The 21,722-nt window shown below is 39.9% G+C and overlaps 1 protein-coding gene and 1 pseudogene across 1 annotated transcript in view; both read right to left on the reverse strand.

The window, feature by feature from the left end:
- ITPR2 (inositol 1,4,5-trisphosphate receptor type 2) overlaps positions 1–21,722 on the reverse strand; it is a 499,992-nt gene that overhangs the window by 451,904 nt on the left and 26,366 nt on the right. The window contains exon 2 of the mRNA XM_028113213.2: positions 12,740–12,810. Coding sequence (XP_027969014.1) covers positions 12,740–12,810 — 71 coding nt within the window. The remainder of the gene's footprint in view (positions 1–12,739; positions 12,811–21,722) is intronic.
- On the reverse strand, positions 265–999 carry LOC148163724 (divergent paired-related homeobox pseudogene; annotated as a pseudogene).

Here is a 21,722-nt window from a genome sequence, read left to right on the forward strand (position 1 = left end):
ATATTACAGTTCTGTGTCTTTGGATGAATTTATACATGCAGGTTCCTGCCATCCGAATTACAACATGAAACATCACCATTGCAATAGTTTGTTGAGGGACTCTTGCCACTCAATTCCACCCCACAGGCACTTGTGGGTCTTCTTTTCTTTTTATGAAGCCCGTTTCTGAAAAGCCTCCATGTTTCGTAGATCTCGACTCTGTCTCTGGTCTGGAATCATTGCGAATCGTTACAGTAGGTGACCTTTTGTGTCTGGCTTTGCTCACTAAGTTCTTTGTGGAGATGAAGAACCCAAAGAATTAGCAGTGAAGCTTGTGGAAAGAATTTGGGATTCCATAATGGGACATAGCGAGTAGATGTTAGGATCTCAGCAGGAGCTGAAATGGACTATTTTGTGGCCAAAAGATGGTCTGGGAGAGCCTTAAAATTGGAGCATATGCTGAGTTGGGAGGAAGGTATGGGGTGAGCTGTATAAACTAGGGAAGCAGGGTAGGTACCATGGGGGGTTCCTGGAGTGGCATCCGTGTGTCTCTTGGAAGAGCTGGTCTTGACTTCCACCCCAGCTAATTGCTGTTGTTTGGCTTTCTTAACTTTTGTTCTGTGGTTCTTGAACCAAACCTGCAGTATGGTAGGATGTATCTCCAGTTTCAAGGCCATTTCTTTCTGACGACTGGGAGCGGGGTATGGGTTCTTGCTGAACAAGAATTCCAAATCTGCCAGTTGTTTCTCAGTGAACATGGTTCGTTTCCTTTGTGAATATTTCTGATCCTTTCCTTTAGGAAGGCCCCCTGTGCCTGCCATCCCATCTAGCTGGGTCCCCATGCTCTGGTCCTGTGTCAAGAGATACTGTGATGTTTTCTTCTGGCACCTTAAATGTTGATATTCCCCGGGATTCCAATTAGGGTACTCTTTTCTTCTCACTCTCAGCTTTAAAGTCAATCCACATTGTAATTAATTTCAAATCTCTATTTTTCCATCTAGATTTCTGAGTCTCCAGGTCAATATATCCAGCAATCTTCTAAATCTACCTCTCTGGCAGAAAGGATGCCAGAACCAACTTCATTACTGTGGTAAACTGCAAAAAGGTCCATAAATTCTTCCCGTCCCTGTATACATGTCCTGTTTCTAGTGACTTTGCAGCTCCGCCTGTCAAAAGGTCCAGCCAATGTCTCCATTCTTTGCATCTGAACATTTACTAATGTGACACAAGCAGAGGTTTGAACAGTGATGGGCACTGGTGTTTTCCCTTTCTTGCTGGTGTCATACTATCCTAATGTGAAGAATCTGAGCTAGCCTGCCAGGCAATAAGAGACACATGGCCCAGCCACCCCCATCAACAACCTATCCACTGGCAGATATGTGAGTGAAAGCATCCTAGACCATCCTGCTGCAAAATACCCAAAGATACATGAGCAAGTTCAGCAGAAATCAGCCAGGCCAGCTCAGAACAAAAGAATCAGCCAACGAACCACAGATTCATGAATTAAACAAATGGATGCTAAGTGAGCCACTCAGTATGGGGGTGTTTTGCCAGATAGTAAGATAGAAAGAGCTGATATAATTACCTTCCCCTATCAAGTAGTTTCTTTTGTATTCCATATTTCAATACATGCTACTACCATCTACTACATTGCCTAAATCTGAAACCTGGGAGAATTCTGGGACACACGCTCCCCTCACCTCCACCTCCCACCCCACTTCTACATACAATTAGTCATCTAGCCCTAATATGGTCAAATACATCCCCTTCTCACCATCCATAGCTGCTAGCTTATTCCATTACCAAATTTTCTAGACTATTTTTAATAGTCTCCTAGTTGATATCCCATCCTATATTTCCAACCTCTCCATGCAAGAAAACAGTCTTTCAAAATTTCAATTCTGATCATGTCTCAGACCAGCTTAAAATTCTTTAATAGTCCTCCACTGTCTTAACATAAATAGCAAATGCCTCAGTGCAGCATACAAGGCCATGAGGCATCTGACCCTCCTCCAAGCTCGTCTCTGCCACTCTTCCACATTCTCCTAAGCTTTAAACATTCTTAAAAGTCACAAACACACATGGGTCATGCCACTGCACTCCTCTGCACCTCAGCCAGAAATGCTTCTTTCTCCTGCACCCCCTCCATTCCATCTGGTTAACAACCGCTCCTTCTTCCACAGCTCCAGCTCACCTCCATTCTTCTGAATTCCTAAACAAATTACAGTCCTCTTCTCTGTGCTTCCAAAGCCCCTTGGGCTTAAAAGCAGTACAGTTAATGGTTAAGGGTCTGGATTTCAATCAAAGCTTTGCTTCCTTTTCATTGTATAACCTTGAGCAAGTTACTTAACTTCTCCAATCTCAATTTCCTCAGCTATAAAATGGGATGTGCCAGAGAATGTTACCCCTCACCCCCAATATCCATTCTCTTCTTCCTTTCGGTAACAGAACTCCTATTAGGTAGGCACATAGCCAGCCCACTAACCACCACATTCCTCAGCTTCCTTACAGCAAAATGTGGCCGAATATATTTGTTTCCTGTGGCTGCCATACTAAATGGCTACAAACTTGATGGCTAAAAAAACAACAGAAATGTATTCTCCTGTCGCTCTGAAGGTCATAAGTCCAAAGTCAAGGTGTCGACAGAGCCATGTTCCCTCTGAGGGATCTAGGAAACAATCCTCTCTTGTCTCTTCCAGCTTCCGGTGGCCCCAGGTCCTCCTTGGCCTGTGGCAACATAACTGCATGCTCTGTGTCTGTCTTTGCATGGCCTTCTCCTCTGTGTCTTCTCTTCTTCTGTCTCTTACATGGACACTTGTCATTGGATATGGAGCCCACCTGGGTAATCCAAGATGATCTCATCTCAAGATTCTTAACGTAATTATATTTGCAAAGACTCTTTTTTCCTCACTAATAAGATAACATTCACAGGATCCAGGTATTAGGACATGGACTTACCTTTGGGGGCCACCGTTTGACCCAATATGCCATGTGACAATGAAATGTGAGTGGGAGTGATATATGAGGTTCCAGATGTTCCTGAAAGAAAAATCTACTTGCCCTGAATTCCTTTTATCCCCTTTCTTTTTTTTTAAGATCTTATTTATTTGAGAGACAGAGTGAGAGAGAAAATGAGCAAGGAGAGCAACAGAGGCAGAGGCAGAGGGAGAGGGAAAAGCAGACTCCCCACTGAGCAGGGAGCCCGATGTGGGGCTCGATCCCAGGATGCTAAGATCCCAACCTGAGCTGAAGGCAGATGCTTAACCAACTGAGCCACCCAGGTGCCCCTCCCCCCTTTCCACTAACTGGGAAATGCTGATAAATGGAACAAATTTGGGAGCCATGTGTTGAGGATGGTAGGGTTGCCAAGATGGTTCTGATCCACTCACCTAGGAACTATGAAATGAGAGAGAAATAACTTCTATCTTATATAAGCCATGGTGGTGGTGCTTGTTTTATTTCTGGTGTAGCACCTATCTAATTCATGCAGATATACTGTGTCAGTAATAATACATACCTCTTAGGGTTATGCAAGGATCACATGGATTAACAGAATATGAAGCATTACCTGACCTATAGTGAAAACTAAATAAATGTGACATCTGCAATGGTAGCAGGAGAGTAGGCTTGGTCACATTTCAGTATCATTGGCTAACTTGTCTACCTCCTAGAAGACCAAATGTATTGGGGTAAATGACTGAGTGCTTTCATCTCCGCATTATACTTGAAAGAATGCCAAGCGTTCTGTCATTGTTTGAAAAAAAGATGCAGTTCAGCTTTGCATACTAACTATTACCCTAGGAACTACTTTTATGAAAAGGTTCATCCTCATCCTGAAAAACTTAGATCTCCCTTCCCTGTGGGTACAAATTTTTTAAGCTACAGGTCAAATGCTATCTTTATTAAGAAGCTTTCTTCATCTCTCAAAACAGGAATTAAAATCTCCATCCTCCTACAATACCTTCACCACACCTTTCTATTTAGTCTTTATCGCTTCCACCTTGTGCTGTAATTGTTTCTATACACATCTTATCTCCCTCATTAGATTATAAATTCCTTGAGAGCAGCATTCATTTCTGACTCGTTTGAACCATACCAACAAGTTCACATACTGCATTGCACACAATGGATATTGAATAAATCTCTACTAAAAGTATCCCAAGAGGGGCGCCTGGGTGGCTCAGTTGTTGAGCGTCTGCCTTCGGCTCAGGTCATGATCCCAGGGTCCTGGGATCGAGCCCCACATCAGGCTCTCTGCTCTGTGGGAGGCCTGCTTCTCCCTCTCCCACTCCCCCTGCTTGTGTTCCCGCTCTCGCTGTGTCTCTGTCAGATTAATAAATAAAATCTTTAAAAAAAATTTTTTTAAATAAATAAATAAATAAAAGTATCCCAAGACCTGATAATGTTGAAGAACACCAGCTTGAAACAAACTTGCCTCACCTCCTAGTTCGTAGCTGTGTGAACTTAAACATGTTACTTTACTTCTCTAAAGTGTAGTTTCCACATTTGTAAAATGGGGCTATTCAGAATTAAACAAAGAACATGGATAAAGGCCAACATAAGCACTCAAAGTTAAGAAATTCAACATTTAGAACTTTCTGTCTCAGAAAGAGTAGTCTTGGTTATTAAAATTCTCACAAAGGGTATTTACTCGATATTTACAAGGAATGTAGACACATAACCAACTTCATACTCAATACTGGAAGGGAGACTTTTACACAAGGGCTAGCAGCACAGGAAAATTGGACCCTGGAGAGATGATTAGAAAGTGGGGGAGTCACTGCTGTCCTAACGCCATGAAACACGCACATCACAAGTGTTCATTTTCTGCCTGTCACTTCTTACTCTTAAAGGAGAGAACTAAACTTCACAGCTTAGAGCCACAAATCAAAGTCCATGTGCCATATACATTTTAGATACAAAATTAATTGTGCGATTGCTGCCCTAAATAGCAATTCGTGAGACTTCCAAAGTCATCCTATTTGACCATTCAGAACCACAGCAACTTCCTCCAATACAGACTGATGCATCTTACAGTGCAAGCACTTTTACAATCCTGACCAGCTCCAACAGAAGAAGCAAAGAGGAAAAGCAATCTATTTTCATTTCATCCTTTGGTCCTTCTCTGAAACCTCACTGAGAAGAGTAAACTTATTATCCAGTTTCCACTGCTTCTTAGAGTTTAATAACATGGACTTAGCTATAGAAGGTTCTTACTATGATGACCTACCACAAATACACAGGATCAGTGCAGCAGTAACATTCAACTGGAGATTTTAAAGATTTTTTTTGTATAAACAATGTAATTTTTGGCTTGGAAATCCATTGGAATTTTCTAGACTTCTTTGTAGGAAACTACAAAATGCTATAACCTAAAAAAACTCCACTTGATACATGTAGACGTTTTCATCTTCCACTATTCACCCTACAGATTAATATGTTAGAATGCACCCTTGACACCAATGAACTTAAATCTAGAGGACTAGATTTTAAGACTATAACAAAATAACAGGTCTACACATTGCTTTATTATAAAACTAATCAACCAGCAACTTTGTTACATGCTGGGTGGTGTTAAGACCCCAAAAAAGTATCTGACAACAGACCTGAAATTATATCGCCTTTAAGAAAGACTGTTGAATCACAGACCTGTACCTCTGAAACAAATAATACATCATATTTTTAAAAAAAAGAAGAAGAAGAAGAAGATAGCAGGAGGGGAAGAATGAAGGGGGGGAAATCGGGAGGGGGAGAGGAACCATGAGAGACTATGGACTCTGAAAAACAAACTGAGGGTTCTAGAGGGGAGGGGGTGGGGGATGGGTTATCCTGGTGATGGGTATTAAAGAGGGCACGTACTGCATGGAGCACTGGGTGTTATACGCAAACACTGAATCATGGAACACTACACCAAAAATTAATGATGTAATGTATGGTGATTAACATAATAAAAAAAGAATTACAATTTTTTCTAGAATTTCATTCATTCAACAAAAATTAATTCAGCACCAACAATATGCAAAGCACTGTTCTTGATCTTGGTAATTCCCCAGAAGGCAAGGCTATCACAGTCTTTACCCTCATACAGTTTATAGCCTAACTGCGGGTCTTTCAAATAAAGAAACGGGTGAAACTTCTGAGCATGCACAAGTAATGTGACTATGTCTTCAGGCCCAAGTTCACTGACAACTACAGTGGACAGTTTCCAGCATGCTAACAGCCTCCAACCTCCAATTCCCCCATCTCTCTTCTCTTTTTTTTTTTTTTTTAAGATTTTATTTATTTATTTGACAGAGAGAGAGACAGCAAGAGCGGGAACACAAGCAGGGGGAGTGGGAGAGGGAGAAGCAGGCTTCCTTCTGAATAGGGAGCCCGATGTGGGACTCGATCCCAGGACCCTGGGATCACGACCTGAGCCGAAGGCAGACGCTTAACCAACTGAGCCACCCAGGCGCTCCCCCCCGCCATCTCTCTTCTCTTCATGAAAGCTTTCCCTGACTCTTGGAGAACTGACTCAGCTACAAGCAGGAGTAGCCCAAAAGTATGTTGTGGAAGAGAGTGATAATGCCCTTTTAGGGACAACACGTAACCCACAGAGGATGGAAGTTGGCCCCAGCTTTTCTGTCCTTGGGCAGGAGATTCTGAGGCATGGTCCTCATGGAGTCTCAGAGGGCCCCAGCAGCACTGAGTTCCAGTTGCCACAGTGATGGACAGTAATGGACAATTTGTTGCCTTTTCTTTCCCTAGTCTCACTCTCCCCCACTTCTTCATCCGTGCTTCCGGAGACCACCTCCCATGTCTTCCAAAGTCTGATTTGTAGAGACTCTAACACAATCACACTCTATTTCTCCTCAGAGATATTCAGTAACACTGGAATAACACATGGATTCAGAGGATCACACATCTACCTTTCACCAACTTAACAAATTTCAAGGTGTTGTAAGCCTGGGAATTTGAATAAATAATTTGGATAAGAGTTAAGATCTGAGAGAGAGAGAGCTAGAGTGAGAGACAGAGTGAGTGGCAGGCTAGAATAATAAGCCAGTCAATGCTAATAAAATGAAATGTAACAGATTCCCTACTTGGTTCTAATGTACCAATTATACAGCACAGGAGGAGGAACATGAGGATTCAGGGATGCAAATGAAAAGCATCAGGAGTCTGGGTTGACTAACAGCTGGAGGTGAGTTAGGGAGTCCTGCCCAGGACTCTTGGGCCGCAAGCATAGGATCCCAAAAAGAGGAAAATTCTCATCATACTGCACCCAAATGTACTATGTTCTCTTCTTTCTACACCTCTAAGAATTACATTGACAAACAGGAGCCTTAACTAGAAAACAAACAAGACAGTATAATGAAAACCAGAGAAATCACTGTGAAGAATTTGTGAATGGCCACAAGTGAAAGACTTTTAAAAAAAGTAAGCCTGTAGAAGGAAAGATCTGCAGAAATGTGATCATTCTAAACAATACTTCAAAGGGCTGTTGTGTGGAAGAGGGATTAGATTTAATCTTTGTGGGTGTACAGAACCACTAAGTAAAACTTATAGGAGGGGATAATTCAATAAAAGTATGGTAGAGTGATTAAAAACAAACAGCTCTGGAGTCAGTCACCTGAAGATGGCTACATAACTTCTTTATACTTAACTCTGTCACTGCAAAATTGGGACTAGCAACAATTTCCACTTCGTAGGGTTATTTTTTTTAAGATTTTATTTATTTATTTAACAGACAGAGACCGAGCGAGAGAGGGAACACAAGAAGGGGGAGTGGGAGAGGGAGAAGCAGGCTTCCCGCTGAGCAGGGAGCCCAATGCAGGGCTCAATCCCAGGACCCTGGGATCATGACCTAAGCCACAGGCAGACGCTTAACAACTGAGCCACCCAGGCACCCCCCAACTTTATAGGGTTATTGTGATTACCACATAATAATGCATAGGAAGCCCCAAGCACAGGGTAGCATGTATTAAGTGCTCAATAAACGTTAGTTATTTCAAATCTGAACTTATTTCAGCCCTCATCAAAAAACTAAACTAACCCCAAATCTTTAGAAATTCAGCACAGCAACAGTTAAACTGGTGGAGGAGGTATTTATAATTGGCTCATACTGGAGAATCACTGTGTTAGACAAGACTGAGGTGGTCAACTACATAAAAACTCAAAGCTACTATGTAGCAAGATAGCTTTCTCACTTGTGCCCCTGCGTGTGTAACCTCCATGACTGGAGGCAAAAGGTGAGAGTCCCAGCCTTCAGAGCAACTTCCCTGAATTATATGAAGAGAAGGAACTGAATTGAAGAAATAATCTCATCAGTCTTCTCCCAAGACCCTGATTTTCACTACCTACATTAGTATTGCACCACAGAGCAGAAGATGTCTCTGTTTTCATTCTAATTCTGGAAACATTATGACTTACTGCTTGGGGATGACTATTTGCTTGCCAGATGTGTCCACTTGATAGGCATGGTAGATTATGAAATAGTCACATGTCAAATGACCACAGAATCTCAGAGTTGGAAATTTCAAGACCAAATGGGCCAACCCTGAGGAGTATCTAAGCAATCAGAAGAAGGGGCTATCTTCTCTTCCCTCAGTCCCTCTGGAGGGATGGCTTCCTGGGCTCTCTATAACCTCTATGTTTTATCACACTGATGATAATAAAGGGACACACAAACCTCTCTTGCCTGGATTCATAGAGCTTCTCCTCCTAAAAGAGAATGTAGGTATATCAATAGAGCAGACTTCAGGAAAAATCCACATCAGAGAAGAGCTTTCTAGAGAGTAGAGGGCAAGGGAGGTGGGGAATGAAGTGTCTAAAGGAACTAGTGGGAAAAAAGGAAAACCGAAAGAATATAAGGTCAACAAAAACAACTGCTATAAGTTAGTCTGAGGGAAAAGGATTAAATTATATGTCAAAAATAGAACCAGTAATAAAACATGTTGATATTAGGTGTCCCTGATATGTCTGCAAGGAGAAGGGCAGTGAACCTCTGTAGTATTCCTTTTTTCTTAAGATTTTATTTATTTGACAGAAAGAGAGAGCACAAACAGGGGGAGAGGCAAAGGGAGAAGCAAGCCCCTGGGTCGCTCAGTTGGTTAAGCATCTGCCTTTGGCTCAGGTCATGATCCCAGGGTCCTGGGATCGAGCCCCAGGTGCCCCCCTCAGTAGTATTCTTCTCAAAAACTTAACGCCAGTCTAATCATGAGAAAAACATCAGGCAGACCCCAAATGAGGGGACATTCTACAAAATACCTGGCCAGCATTCTTCAAGAATATCAAGGTAATGAAACATGGAAAGACTGAGAAAATGTCAGAGATCAGATTAGACTAAGGAGCAGGATGACTAAATGCCCCGTGGGGTCCTGGATGGGATCAGGAATGAGGAAGGGAGAGTAGTCAAAAAACTGGTGAAATCCAAAGGAAGTCTGGAACTTAGTCAATAGTAATGTACAAATGGTAATTTCTTAGTTTTGACAAATGCACCATGGTTATGGAAGATGCTAACACAAGGGGCAACTGGGTGAAGAGGAACCCTCTGTACTACTTTTATAACTCCTCTGTACATCTGAATTTATTCCAAAGTTTAAGAAAATAGGCAGTATTTGACCATTAGAGGAATTATGCACTGACAAGAGAAAGCCACTGTGCTTCTGTTAATATTAGTCTATGTGGTTTCTACTGAAAAATAACTGTCAATCAGATTTTAAATAGCCCTTGGGAAGTTATTGTTAAAACTCAGTTTCCTCAGGGAGCCTGGGTGGCTCAGTCAGTTAAGCGTCTGCCTTTGGCTCAGGTCATGATCCCGGGGTCCTGGGATCGAGCCCTGCATCGGGCTCCCTGCTCAGCAGGCTCAGGGAGCCTGCTTCTCCCTCTCCCCCTGCCGCTCCCCCTGCTTGTGCTCTCTCTCTCTCTTTCTCAAATAAATAAAATCTTAAAAAAAAAAAACAACTCAGTTTCCTCTTTTCATACATGAGGCAATGTGACACAGTCAAAAGAATGTTTCACTGCATAGTTGTGTGTATTGGAGAGAATCACTTTAACACTTTTGGAGCTCTGGTTCCTCATTCCAAAAACTGGGGGAGTTGCACTAGATTAACTTTTAGTTGCCTAGAAGCTCTAAAATTGTATGGTTCACTCGGACAAATAATAGACTATGAAAAGCAAAAATCTTTTCAAATTAATTTGAGACTATCATTTGTATGGCTGAGGCAAGAGGAACTGAGGTGCAGCGGAACCACAATATGCTATTGTTTCTTCACCTTATCTAAAAAGTAACAATGAGGGAGGGTGCTCTGGAAACTTGGCCGAGGAGTCTGGAAATGCAGGGGTGGCAATGCTGGGAGGCCAGTCTATGAAAAAGAACGATGATTTTTAAAGCCAGAGGGCACAGGGGGAATACGTGCAGGCAGAGAATGGTGAGATGCAAGAGCTGTAAAAGGACAAGCTATGTGAAAAGACAAGGCATCTGGGACAAGAAGGCACACTTATGGCTGCTGAGCAGTCTGAAGACCAAGGCAAGCCCATCTCAGGGCATTATCCGCTGGGACTCTGTCATGACAGGGTTCCAAGAATCATCAGAGAAGAGTCAGAGCTTTAAGATAAAAGGAATCCTCAATCCCCAGAAGAAAAAAAAGGACTCTCCTTCTCTGATGATGAATGGCATAAGAAAAATGGTTTAGTCTTCAACTAGAGGTAGAAAATCAGAGCAAACTAGCAAGGACAATGATGGAGAGTATTAGATTACTGGAAAAGCCAGCCTTCCAAGGGCAGGACGGAGCACCTGAGTGATTCATACTTTGAACCAGTGCCCGCTGAATAACATGACACCAAGCATCTGTATATAATTACCTCCTGGGTACAGAGAGTTACTACAGGTCTCCCTCAATTACACTAAAATAATCTTCATGCTTTAAAACAATTCGCTTCACCGGGAAAGAGGAAAAGAAAGAAAAGGTGGCCACAAACCCTGAAGGTTATCTTTGAAAGATTAATCTCCCCTGACCGCCAGAGGAGTAAGAATACCCAATCGCGTGGCGGTGATGTGTGGAGCGACCCTGGGAACCAAGTTCTATCATGTGACCCCAGGGAACGTTTGGGTCTCTCATCCAAAAGCATCTAATGTCTAGCTTTTGGGAAGTCTAGGATGGGCAAATGCCTGGAAAACAAGGAAAAAGTAGAATCCTGTCCTCGAAGAAAGTACAACATAAGAGCAGAGTCAAATATGTTAAAAGGAAATACATTATGTCTTTCGATGATAAGTTAACTGTCTTTTCTATAATGATTTAAAACACTTCACTTTTATTCTCTGGGAAGATTTCAAGCCTCACAAAGCTCTGGGGGGGGGGCATTGTTCTCGTTATGACCCACCCTTGCTCTCACCAGCCAACGACAAATGCCCTTTGAGGCTCAAAGTGGTTAGGCGACCTACTTAAAATGACACAGCCAGTGAGCAGCACGGTCAAAACCTGAACCCCATGCTTTTTCCTGTTACAGAGACAGATTTGTTGTCCCTGTTTGCCTTGGAAACTTGTCTTTTTATCTTTAATGCGCCACAGCACTATTTACTCATCAGTCGCACTGCTGACTCTCCTTGCTGGCAGTTTTATGGTGAGTCTGTCCTCAGTGAAGGCTGTTGAGGGAACACCTCACTTGCCCAGAGTGAGGAGAGAGTCCCTACTGACTAGTTTCGTGGGTGCTTCTAATGGGCAGTGTCTCTCCCACGGCCGGTTTTATGTTAATTTCTCCACATGGAGGAAAAAATGGGAGTTCTCCTTCAAAGTGACCGATCTAACTCAAAAAAATATTTATTGGGCTTGTCACTCTGCAAGGTTCTGAGTATAGAGAAAATGAAACATATATGATATTCTTATAATGAGAATTGGGTGGAAAAGTGTCTGTCACAGGGAGTGAAACAAGGGAAACATTTGCCGAATGTGAAACACTTCTCTTCCCCAATGCAGGAAGTAGCACATCCTGACTTGGGTCTGGGACTCTGGGGAATCCCTTCCACTTTCTCTCTCTGGAATTTTATCCCACATTAAAGCTGCTTTTCACCAGTATGAGAAGGAATGCTTCCACAGTGTGTTCAAAGTGAATGCTGCTTTAAAATTATTTTTATTATTGTAAGTACACACAAACTACGAAATTGATTTGAGCAAGCTTTTAATTGCTGATTTTAGTTTGTCTATGCTTCTTCGCAGATTCCATTAATCCTTCCTTCATAACAGTCCAGTTACAATCGGTCTCCTATTATGGCCCAGGTCTCAGTTGATATTATCAAGCTAACTCTAAAATTATACTTAGAAAGGAGTTCTAAGACAATTATTCGTTATTACATGCCATCCAAAGTGACATTTTAAAAGCTACGAGAACAAATCACTGTTACCCTCTTGGAGATTTAAGATAAAGAGCTGATAATGAAACACAAACATTTATAGTATAATTGTCTCAGGAATACATAAATAAATATTTGGCTGTATTAATTGGTTTGGAAAGTAGCCTTTCAGAGTTCATTATCAAGATTTCCCTTCAAGAGACTGACTATTGTCCAGCAAAAGAAAAATTGAAATTACTCTTTCCTTGTAAATCCTTCAATGTGTAAAAGAAGAAAGACAATGAAGAAATTTTTGAAAGACTTTTCAGGGGACATATTTATACGTGAAAGTGTCACACTGAATAAAGTTTTAACATGACTTATTTTAAGAAACAAAAATAATCTCATGCCCTTGTCACATAATAAAAAATATATATATTTATTTCTTACCTCTGAATTTTTTGGGAGGGTTGGCGAGGTCTCCTGCCTCCGGGTGCACAACACATCTGTCATCCACTAACCTGGAAGACAAAGCATGTTGACATTGATAACCTCGTCATGTTCATAAAGCACAGACTTCCTGTGGCTACTGTATAAATATTTACAAAGAGTATGAATACCATTTTTCACTAAGAAACTTTTTAACAATCATAAATTTGTAAAAAGATTTTGTTATAAAGATACTAATTAAAGCAGGGTTTATCAAATTGAAAATTTTGGTTAAGTGGAAGGAAACCGGTTAGGTAAATCATGATATAGACAAATGATAGAACATTGTAAAGCTATTTAAAAGTTTATTTTTAAAATGTACTGGCCTGCAAAATATTTATAATATGTTTATGAAAAGAAGTGGTAACAAACCAACAAGATATCATATATATTTAAACACACACCCACACACCCTCTAAACATACACATATAAGGAATGGAACACAGACACCAAAATAATAACAGTGGTCAGATTACATAGTTTTGATTTTCCTTTATTTTTTTCCTGTGTGTGTGTTCGGCGGGGTTTTTTGTTTGTTTGTTTGTTTGTTTTTTAACAAGGAATGTGTGAGCTCAGGAGATCAGGCTCACAGAAGGACCATAAAATGGGTGGTAATGAGAAATCCTGCATTCAAACCCTGGGTCAGCCGCTTCCTAGCTGGATGACTTTGAGCCTCCTTCTTTACACCTGTATAATAAAGATACCTACCTTATAGCATTGCTAGGACAATTAAATAACCTAATATCTCTAAAGAACCTAGTATAGTTTCTGGCACATAGTAAGCCTTTAAATAAGTGTTTAATAGATAAATAAAAGTCAAGGAATGTGGGGCGCCTGGGTGGCTCAGTTGGTTAAGCATCTGCCTTCAGCTCAGGTCATGATCTCAGGGTCCTGAGATCGAGCCCCACGTCTGGCTCCCTGCTCAGCGGGGAGCCTGCTTCTCTCTCTCCCCTCTCCTCATCCTCTCTCTCTCACTCTGTCTCTGTCTCTCTCAAATAAATAAAATATTAAAAAAAAAATCAAAGAACTTGCCTGCCTTATTTCTTACCATACAGTCTGCTTCTAGAAGAATGCCTGACACATACTAGGTACTCAGTGAATATTAATCAAATGAATAAATCACCCTTATAGTTACAAAAACATATTTAATTCCTATTAAAATATTCATTAGAAGCCAATTTCTGGGACAATACCAAGAGAGAAGCTCAATCTCTGACCTGAGAGCCAGGAGACATGAACCTCCTGTTCAAAGAGAATTATCTAACTACCAAACCTTATTCACTAATATTCATTTTCTTCTTTGGCTAAGTGGTAGGAATAACTGGATTTTTTCCAGGATATTGTGAGAATGCATGTGAATTTCTTCTAAATTTATGAATTCATTTGAAAGGAGGTGCCTAAGTTGCAAAAAACAAACAAAAAAAACACACAATCAAACAAAAACCCATATAACCAGAATCACTAGTACGCATCAACTCAGCACTGAGTAAACCCCAATTTGTGATCAAATGTCCCCTTGAATTAGGATAACTAACTAAATCAAAATGAAACTTTTGGTTCCTGATTTATCTGGTTACCAAAAGCAGACACTTCCTAAATCACCAAATTTTTCTATGGTGTCCAATTTCCACAAAACAAAATGCTAACTTGGTCGAGCAATATGGTTCTTTCTTTGATTTTTTTTCATATATACTTCATTCACACTGGTTTACTAACATGTGGTTTTACAAGAGTTGCCAAGCATGTAAGATATTCCTTTTAAAAGTCTTTAAAACTGTTTTTCTTAGAAACAGGAAGTCAAATTGGGTCAAGAGAAAGTAAACCCAAACCTCCACAATGTCCAGCTTCAGCCTAGAACACTGAATGTGAAAGGCTCAGAGAGTCCTGAGAATGTCACAACATAATACTTAATTTTTCTTAAGTGCTACAAATTAAGTCAGCTCTTCTAATTACTTAAGACATGTTAAGAATTCAAAATATAACCATCAAAACAACCATAATCTTTTTTAGAACACATAAAAATTATATGAAAAGCAGCATTGATGTTCTACGCATTCTTTGTGCCTACCCATCCCCCTGAAATACAGACCCCCACTATAAAGCCCACTAAGAGTCCCTACCTGCATGGGTTAATCATCAAGAGGAATGGGAAAAACTGAAGCTATAAATCAGATCACAGTGCATTTATGTAAACACTTATGCCTCTCCTCAATTACATGATAGCCCAGATTAAAACATAATAACTAAGAATGACTTCAGTTCTAAGAATTGGTCCTATTCTTTATAGACAAACATCTGTGAAAATCACAAAATCATTCCATCATACAGACTTAAATAATTGCAAATGAAAATGGAAGAAAAGGAAGGACGGGATAGGAAGGGGGAAAAAAGCAAGGAGTGTGAGTCTGTTACAAAGACATAGACCATCATTGATGCTAAAGGCTAAGCAGGATTTTAATAGTAGTTATTGGCACAATGTCTTCATTACTCCCACAGCCTCTTCTTGAATACCTCCAAGGTCAGAGTAGTCATCATTTACCATCTCTCTGATAGCATGAATATCAGAGAGGTGTTTTATATGGAGTGGAAATAGCACCCTGTGTTTCCCATTACTGCACTTATCACATTTTCATTAAACTGCCTGCTTAATTGTCTGGATCTTCCAGTAAGTTACAGCTTCATGAAGTCAGGAACTGAATCCATCTTGTTTACTATTATATCTTTGGCAACTTCGAGCATGACTTATAGTAAATATTAAATATCTGTTACATGAATAAATTAGTCAGTGAGTAAAATGAGACTTGCTTCCCAAATAACTTTCTCTTTTTAGTCCCAGTTCTTTCCTCTGGAACTATGTACACTAAGTTTTCTTTTTCTGGGATGAATAAGACTATTTCTCTCCAATTCTTTCTCATATGGATATTTATCAGGGAGCTCAACATCTTTTCATACACCCCAAGCGTCAACATCCCCCTTAAATATGATCCTAGACTATCCGCATGAGTCCAGATAGGCCCTCCAACGAGTCCTCCACAGGGGGCTCTTGCCTCCTTCTTTCTGATACAATGCTTACAGTTATGTGTCCTAAGGTCATGGGAGCTTCCGTGGCAGTCAGGCCCACCTCTGACTCTCAATGGGTTTATAGCTAAACAACCCCAGGTCCTTTCCCTGTGTTCTGCCATCAGTACAGGCAGGCTCTCTCACCCATCACTGGAGCAGTTAACTTTTATGACCTAAGGACAAGAATTTGCAATTGAATAGGGATTAATACAAAGTTCAACCTTTGGCCTATGGGCAGAAATTATCTAAAAACCATTTATCCCATCCCTAGCTAGCTCATTAAGAGACCCTGCCGTGATTACTGCCCATGTTAATCACTCATACACAGTATTTTCTAAACTTGGCTAATTGGCTAGACCATGTGGGGAGTTAAAATAATAATCATTACCATAATACTAACAACAACAACAAGTTTCTTTGGTCCAGATCTACAGAATCAAAATTTCTGGGGATCAAGACCAAGAATCTGTATTTTTTAAAAATCTCTCCAGGGGCGCCTAGATGGCACATTCGGTTAAGCATCGGACTCTTGGTTTTGGTTCAGGTCGTGATCTCAGGGTCATGAGATCGAGCCCCACGTGGGGCTCCACGCTCCTTGCCAAGATTCTCTCCTGAGAATTTTGAGAGAATCTTGAGATTCTCTCTCCCTCTGACCCTCCTGTACTCGCTCTCTCTCTTTCTCTCTCAAATAAATAAATAAATCTTTTTAAAAATCTCTCACCTTCCTTAAATGGATCAGGAGTACCTGTTCTGCATTCCCATAGTACTCTAGGCTATCCTCTATCAATAAAACTTATCACACTCCATCATAATTTTTTTATACATTGGTCTCTAATGCTATAAATTATAAGTCCCAAGAGAGGTCATTTCTGTTTTGCTCACCATAATATGCCCAACTTTAAGCATTAGGCCTCAAACATGGAAGGTGCTAAATAATTATTGAGTGAATGGGTGTCTTTTTGAATCACTGAATAAGTCAATAATGTTATTTTTGGTAAGTCATAGAAACAGTAAAAATAACTGGAACCAATAAACAGTTGCCTGAAAGTAGATATAAGGAAGGGGTGGACAACATTTCCCATCCAGATGTGTTTCAGAAAATTATCAAAAATATCAAATCCTGAAAGAGGCCAAGATAGCCTATTTTAAATAACTATAACTCATATAGCCCCTTTCAACCCAATAAAAAAATCTCAAAGACATAAAGTTGAGCTTAAAAGAAGCAAGTCCCAAACTAGTAAATGCTATATAATTCCGTTGATATAGAAGGCATAAATTGGCAAAACTAAATAGTAGCTATTTTAGAAATATGCATGGAGTATAAACAAATTATTGTATAAAAATACATGGCTATCAGATTTTTTAAAAGATTTCCAAAAGAAAGCAAATTATCCTTTGATCTCTAGTCCCTTATTATTCCACCAACTGCAAAGAAAAATGTCACATAGTAGGTGAAATATGTTAATCATGTGAATAAAGGGAAATCTTACAAAAATGGAGTAGGGAGGATAGAAGGGGAGATTGGAAGAGGAAGCCATACCACTCAAGGTCAGTTACATGAAGAACTGTCAATTACAGACTCCAACAAAGAAAAAAACATCAACAGGAAGAATCATCAGTTACAGGCCCCAAAAAGGAAAGATGTATATAGTGCATCTTCTATAAGAAATCAACCACCCTTGAAACTCAGCCATTGAGAAACTATCATCACCCTGGACTCATGCTTTTCTCCAATGGACTTTCCTTCAAAACCATCCCTCTCAACTTCTTCCTCCTTCTCCATAAAATAATGGTCCTCTCCTTTGTTTGTTGGACTTGCCTATGGTTTTGCCACAGCCTGCTTGACCCAAATTGCAATTCTCTGTTATTCCCAAATAAACCCAATTTTGCTGATAAAAAGAACTTTTATTTTTAAAGTTAACAATCGTTATCTTTTTCCTTCAGAAACCACAAAAGAAACTATTTCTAGTTTGAGTACTTTGTAAAATAAGTATATTATTTTCCTGATGTTGGCCTACCATGTGTATCTGATCCTTGTACCATTAAGTGATATAGTTCATTTCCAATGAAATCCACTCTGAAGCACATTTAAACAAAAGGAATTTAGGACAAAAGAGAAAGTGGGGAATCCACAACGGATATTATCAAAAACGTGTACCCCCTAAGGGGGTTAGGATTGTGGCTAGGTTCATAAGCATGATGAAATTGCCCTCAGGACACCTGGGTGGCTCAGTCCCTTAAGCGTCTGCCTTCGGCTCAGGTCATGATCTCAGGGTCCTGGGATCCAGCCCCGCATCCGGCTCGCTGCTCAGCGGGGAGTCTGCTTCTCCCTCTGCCTGCCACTCCTCCAGCTTGTGCTCCCTCACTCTCCCGCTCTTGCTCGCTCTCTGACAAATAAATAAATAAAATCCCTTAAAAAAAAAAAAAAGGAATTGCCCTAAAAGTACTTCCAGAACTTGACCACAAATAACTTTATCCCCAAATCTGGGTTCACTTTGCTGGCCATATAAATTTCTCTCTTAAATTCTGCAATCGTCTGGCGGCTCACCTAAACTATCCATCCTCCCCACAAAACCCCACCACCTGCCACCCCACAGCCCCCACAACCCTGGCACCTATTCACCTCCCTCTTTCACCTTCATTTAGAAGCAGCACTAGAACAGAAGAAAAAACAAACAAACTAAGTTTGAATCCTTGGTCTGCCACTACAAAAACAGCTCTATCTATGCTGTCCTTTAACCTCTCTGTACCTTATTTCTTAAATGGGGCAGTTGTGATCTCACAAGTTCCTTCTTTTTCTGTTTTGTTTTGTTTGTTTTTTTCATTTCTTCTATTTTGTTATTAGAGCTGGCTTGTGGTATCATTCCTCAATAGCAAACTGACATAATATTTTCAGTGTAGTGTGAATGTTTAACTGTTTAGTATCAATGTTTTTAAGTTGATGTATTATTTTATCATTCCAAGCAAAGTACAAGTATGTGATTTTGTTCTGTTCACTCATCATTGTCTTAGAACGTGGTGTCAAAAGATCTTAAGATCTTGCCATTTAGTAATATGGACATTTTGTACTTATAGGACTCAAGTTGCCCAAGTAAGGAACAAACCTCAAGCCTATAGATTCTTGTTTGTATGCCTATTAATTTGTCTCATAATTCAGAGTAACTGAACAGGAAATTCCTCAGATGTCCAATTTCATACCTTATAACTGATAGGTCTCACAAACATAATCCCTGCACAAAGCCATAAGCAATTCAAATCATGCAAAGAGAGAAATAACCATTGCCAAAACTTGCTGCCAAAAAGTGTTCTACTTTATAAATGCAAAACAGATGCAACATACCAAATTCACTCATAGCTATATTCCTACTTTGCCTGTCTATAAGGACAAGAAGAATTAATTTCACTTTTGTTTGCCATTTGAAATGTGGGGTTTCAGGCGCCTGGGTGGCTCAGTCGGTTAAGTGTCTGCCTTTGGCTCAGGTCACGATCCCAGCGCTCTGGGATCAAGACCCACATCAGGCTCCTTGCTCATCGAGGAGCCTGCTTCTCCCTCTGCCTGCCGCTCCCCCTGCTTATGCTCTCTCTCTCTCAAATAAATAAATAAAATCTTTAAAAAAAAACTAAAAAAAAAGGCTAATGTTCTCCTTAAAAAAAAAAAAAAGAAATGTGTGGTTTCTAAAAATTAAACCAATAAAATTTAACAGTATCTTCTTTTATTTTCTCCTTTTAGATTTCTTACTACAGTAACATTTTTTACTAACAAATATTTTAAGTTTAAATATTAAAAGTATGCTTAATTCCATATTGAAGTATTTCAGTCATACACAGGTTGGTGGCTGCTAGTACTTCTAAAACTGGTTTCTTCCAAAGTTGAAATTGTGCTTGCTCTTAGGTCTTTAAAATGTCTACAGTTATTTTTCCATGAAAAAGACAAAATCAACTTAAATCACATATAACTTATAGCATCAACACTAAATGTTGAAGTACTACTGCACGGAAACCCCTAAAAAACTGGATGAAGCCTTGTGTTTAAGTTTTTCAATGATTGCTATCACTTAGCCTGAGTGACTTAAAGACCTTTTAAAAAGGAAGGTATCATGTGGACTCCAAAGGCAATGACGTCTTGCACATATTAACCTTTTTAGAAATCACTGCAAGAAGCCATCATTTTGTGAAGCAATTATCTTCAGAGCACAGATGCTGATGAAACTGGAGAGAGGGGGGAGAAGATGGGGGGATACTAAGTTACATGTTGCCTTTCAAAGAGAAACGTGTACCTGACTATGATTTCAGAGAGGATTTGTCCATATATTTTGAAAGCTTCAAGCCCTAACCCACTTTTTCTTCTCGGATCTTCCGAAGTTCTGCATCTAACTTCCTTTCCTTGATCCTCTCTCCCCTGCCTCCTTGACCTCTTGGAATCCAGTAATGTTCCAAGTCAGTTTGTACAGCATTTTCTCCTAGTCTGCCTATTACTGTTTTCATAAAAGTCAAAAGCATTTGCAAAAAGCCTTCCTCAGGATATGAATGAGCATCTCCACCAGTTGAGATCAATTATTTAGTGATGCTGAGTTGACCTTGACTACTATCAGTTCTCAATCATCTGCCAAGAGCTAGAAAATCATTGGCACTGGTAAAAGTGACTCACGAGGCAAAGTTCAGGTCCAGATGTTTACTCCTATCAGATTGACATTCCTTTCTAAGTTTTGGCCACCAAGACCAATTTGGCACCATTTTGGAGGTGTTCTCAGGAAAAAAAAGCCATAAAATGGAAAACTCACCCTAGCGACACTCTTTTCCTCCAAGTGTAGACAACCTACCCTACCCCAGGTTTCTACTGCTTTTGGTCATTCACACCTTCACATAGTTTTTAAACTTTGTCCAGAGTTTATAACTGTGATGCTGTAGATTAAATTCAAAGAAATATGAGCTCAAAAATTTTTTAAATCACTAATAAGACAAGGCAACAAACATGCATAAGCAAAAACAATAGATAGTGTATTATCAACTGAAAAATATAAGGTAACTATTATGAATGTTTTAAGACAAAACGGGGCACCTGGGTGGCTCAGTCAGTTAAGCGTCTGACTCTTGATTTCAGCTCAGGTCATGATCTCAGGGGCCTGGGATTGAGGCCTGAATCTGGCTTGTCACTCAGCAAGAAGTCTGCTTAAGGATTCTCTCTCTCCTTCTCCCTCTGCCCCTCAGAATGAAATAGTCCCATGGTTCTGAATTACACACAAATGAGTTAAAATATCAATTACCTTTATACTTTCTTTTTTTTAAGATTTTATTTATTTGACAGAGATACAGTGAGAGAGAGAACACAAGCAGGGGGAGTGTAAGAGGGAAAAGCAGGCTCCCCATGGAGCAGGGAGTCCAATGCGGGGCTCGATCCCAGAACCCTGGGATCATGACCCAAGCCAAAGGCAGACACTTAACGACTGAGGCACCCAGGCACCCACCTTTATACTTTCTTAAGTATGTAGAGTATAATTTTTTTTAACTACTGAAACAACAGAAACAGAGTATATAAATACAGAAGGAATGGAAAGAGAAGAAAGGAATAAAAAGAAAAATAAGCAAAACTTTAAAAAAATTTAAGAAACAATAAAAAGAAAAATAAGCAGAACAAAAAAATTTTAAGAAAAAAGGAAAAATCAGGGAAAAGTTATGATTAATATAAGGCACAAAGTAAGAGGATATAAATAAGTCAACAATAATCATAATAAATTTAAATTTTTAACTTACCATTTAAAAGACAGATTCCCCCCCCCACAAAAAAGCAGATTTTTGGACTGGATAAAAAAATCCAACCAACATAATTATAAGAATCATCCTAGAACATAAGTATAGAAAAAGACATAACAGGGGCTCCTGGGT

This window comes from Eumetopias jubatus, unplaced genomic scaffold, assembly GCF_037043125.1.
Source record: "Eumetopias jubatus isolate StellerSeaLion01/CBP00866 unplaced genomic scaffold, mEumJub1_p1.0 scaffold_8, whole genome shotgun sequence".
NCBI lineage: Eukaryota > Metazoa > Chordata > Mammalia > Carnivora > Otariidae > Eumetopias > Eumetopias jubatus.